Raw genomic sequence first — 2,552 nt, forward strand, 5'->3', positions numbered from 1 at the left:
AGAGAGAGAGAGAGAGAGAGAGAGAGAGAGAGAGAGACTGCTGACACCAGAGAGCATGTTGATATCTGTGACCCATGCTGTTGCTAGAAAGCATATAGAAGTCCATGACCCATGCTTCTGCCGGCTATGAGCAAAGAGACTTCTCTTACAGTGGTATTTCGTAGGCCCTGCTTTCTTTCCAGTTCTTGAAATGTCTCAGGCTTGACCTTTTTAATGCCTGATGGTAGTGTTTCCTTCTAACTTCAGAGGTATAACAAGCCTACCTGTAAGATAATGGTGAGTGACCAGGCAATCTGTGGCCAGGTGTCAGGGCTCTGTCTGAAGAAAAAGGCTGTGTGGTGCTCTTAGGGTGGGTGGCTCGGTGAGACAGTGTTTGGTGACAAATGTGAATCTTTTCTGCAGGAAGCTCCTTATGGCTATGCCAGAGCAGCAAGGACCTGTGTGTCATCAGTTCCCAGAGTGTACAGAGCCGCCCCTCCACAGTGCAGCTGCCCCCCGATGCAGAGATGAGAACTTATGCTGCCTGCCAGGATGCACTATGGGCCTTGGACAGCCTTGGACAGGTGTTCATCAGGACACTTTCCAAGAGCTGCCCCACAGGCATGCACTGGACGAAACTGGACCTTTCCCAGCTAGGTATGGTGCAGAGTGGGAGTGCTTCAGTCAGTATATAACTAACTAAAGTACCTTTCCCCCATATTCACTCTGTGTGTGTGGGTAGGCGTGTTCTTAGGTGATGTTTGTCAGTTGCTGGACTTAACTGGCCACTTCCCCAGAGTAAATGAGCCTCTTAATTTAGTAGGGAGCTCACCTCTCCCACTGCATGCAGTTTACACTGTTCAGAACCAAAGGAGCTATAAGGTGGCAGATCTGTGCCACCAAGATCTGTTTAAAATGATAGCACTAGGACAGCCCCACAGTCCTTTCTCTCTGACCTTTAACTCTGAAGTGGTCACTGTGTCCTGTGACTGGATCAGTGTATGCTGAGCTATGTCTTGGCATCTGGAAGTGTGCCCACTGTGGGTGCTGCACACACAGTTGTGAGCTGTGGGTTCTCTTTCAGCCACTTAAAGAGGTGCTGTTAGCCACTTTCTGTGGGCCATCCGAAGAGTTAGAGTGGCCACAGCTTGTGGTGACATGAAAATATTTCATAGTCTAAGAAGTGATAAAATGAGCTCAGAGTATTATATTCCCAGTTGGCTCAGCAACTCAAGTGTGGTTTGTCTGATAGTAGAGGCAGAGATAATAGCAGGAGCTCCCAGGGTCAGAGTAAGCTTGAAATTCAACGGTACTGTCTAGGAAGTAGACATTGTTGTATACTGGCAGCCAGTATTTTATGAATTCAAATAAGTATTTAATGTATAATAAATCAACCACATACGAGAAGGGGTGGGGAGGAAGAACAGGAAGAATGTCTCCTACCAATGTTGACCAATGCATACCACCACCCCTGTAAAGCATGCCTTCCCTGGGGGGCCTGGGCCAGGCCAGTGACTCTTGGCAATGGGGTTTCTGCAAGCTGCTAGAAGAGATAAGGCCCTGAACATAACCCAGTCTGCTGTGGAAATGAGCTGTGTGCCACAGCTAGAGACTTCCAGAGGAATTGTGATTATGTATGCCTTGGGCTTCACACATCTTTCAGATCCATTGGTCATCCAGCTTTACAAAGGCATGTGCCCGCCCAATGAGGCTGCAGCTGGATGGGGCTTGGACATGGGTGCCAGATGAGCCTGCTGTCTGACCTAAGAGTTCTTTCTTCTGTCCAGAGACTCACTGGCCCTGAGCCTTTCTCCAGCAGTCTCCATCAGACCATGGAGGAAGGCTGCTGGAATCTCTGAGAAAAGCCAGAGCTAGTGTTTATTCTTAATACTAAACCTTGAAAACTAGAGAAGTCCTATGCTCATTCAGCTGGGAGAGAAGCCATTTTCCCCAAGTTGGTCCCTCCATACGGTCACCCAATCAGCTGTCATCCCAGTGCCATCCCAGTGACCCCAGCAAATGAAATGACTCTCATCCTGTTGTGGAAGACCCCTGGGCCTTTGGTTATAGCACTGGCCTTTGGGCCAGTTGGATATGCACTTGGACCGCTTAATGTCCATCACCATATTGTATCCTAAAGCCTTGCCTCTCTTACATCTGTACCCTCCTCTGTGCTGTTAATTTGTTGCTTTTATGTGACTGATGGTAAAATAGTAGACTCTTGGCACCAGTTTTCTCAGCATATTGAACAATGCCTAAAGTCCAGCTAGTCAACTTGGTGTTGGTGCAAGGGAAATGGGCAGGGCTCAGTGGAAAGGAGCTTGACTTTTGCTGTGTCAGAAGCCTCCACTTGTGCCATCCAGGGCACTGAACTGCAGCCAAGAACACTAAGCATTCCTGCACTGCGTCTCTCCAGGTCTGCTCTGTGTCCAGTGAGGAAAACAGGCAGGTGGGTCAGGAGATAACTTTAGCTGGGCACAGTGTCTTGTGCCATTAATCCCAGCACACACCTCTGAAATTGGAGAGAGAGAGAGAGAGAGAGAGAGAGAGAGAGAGAGAGAGAGAGAGAGAGA

At 48.6% G+C, this 2,552-nt stretch overlaps 1 protein-coding gene across 4 annotated transcripts in view; it reads left to right on the plus strand.

Moving 5' to 3' along the window:
* Tecpr2 (tectonin beta-propeller repeat containing 2) overlaps nucleotides 1-2,552 on the plus strand; it is an 82,802-nt gene that overhangs the window by 59,470 nt on the left and 20,780 nt on the right. For all 4 annotated transcript variants that reach the window (XM_021202011.2, XM_029540586.1, XM_029540585.1 and 1 more), the window contains one exon: nucleotides 403-636. In XM_021202011.2, coding sequence (XP_021057670.1) covers nucleotides 403-636 — 234 coding nt within the window. The remainder of the gene's footprint in view (nucleotides 1-402; nucleotides 637-2,552) is intronic.

The sequence above is a fragment of the Mus pahari genome, chromosome 7, assembly GCF_900095145.1.
Source record: "Mus pahari chromosome 7, PAHARI_EIJ_v1.1, whole genome shotgun sequence".
Taxonomy (NCBI): Eukaryota; Metazoa; Chordata; class Mammalia; order Rodentia; family Muridae; genus Mus; species Mus pahari.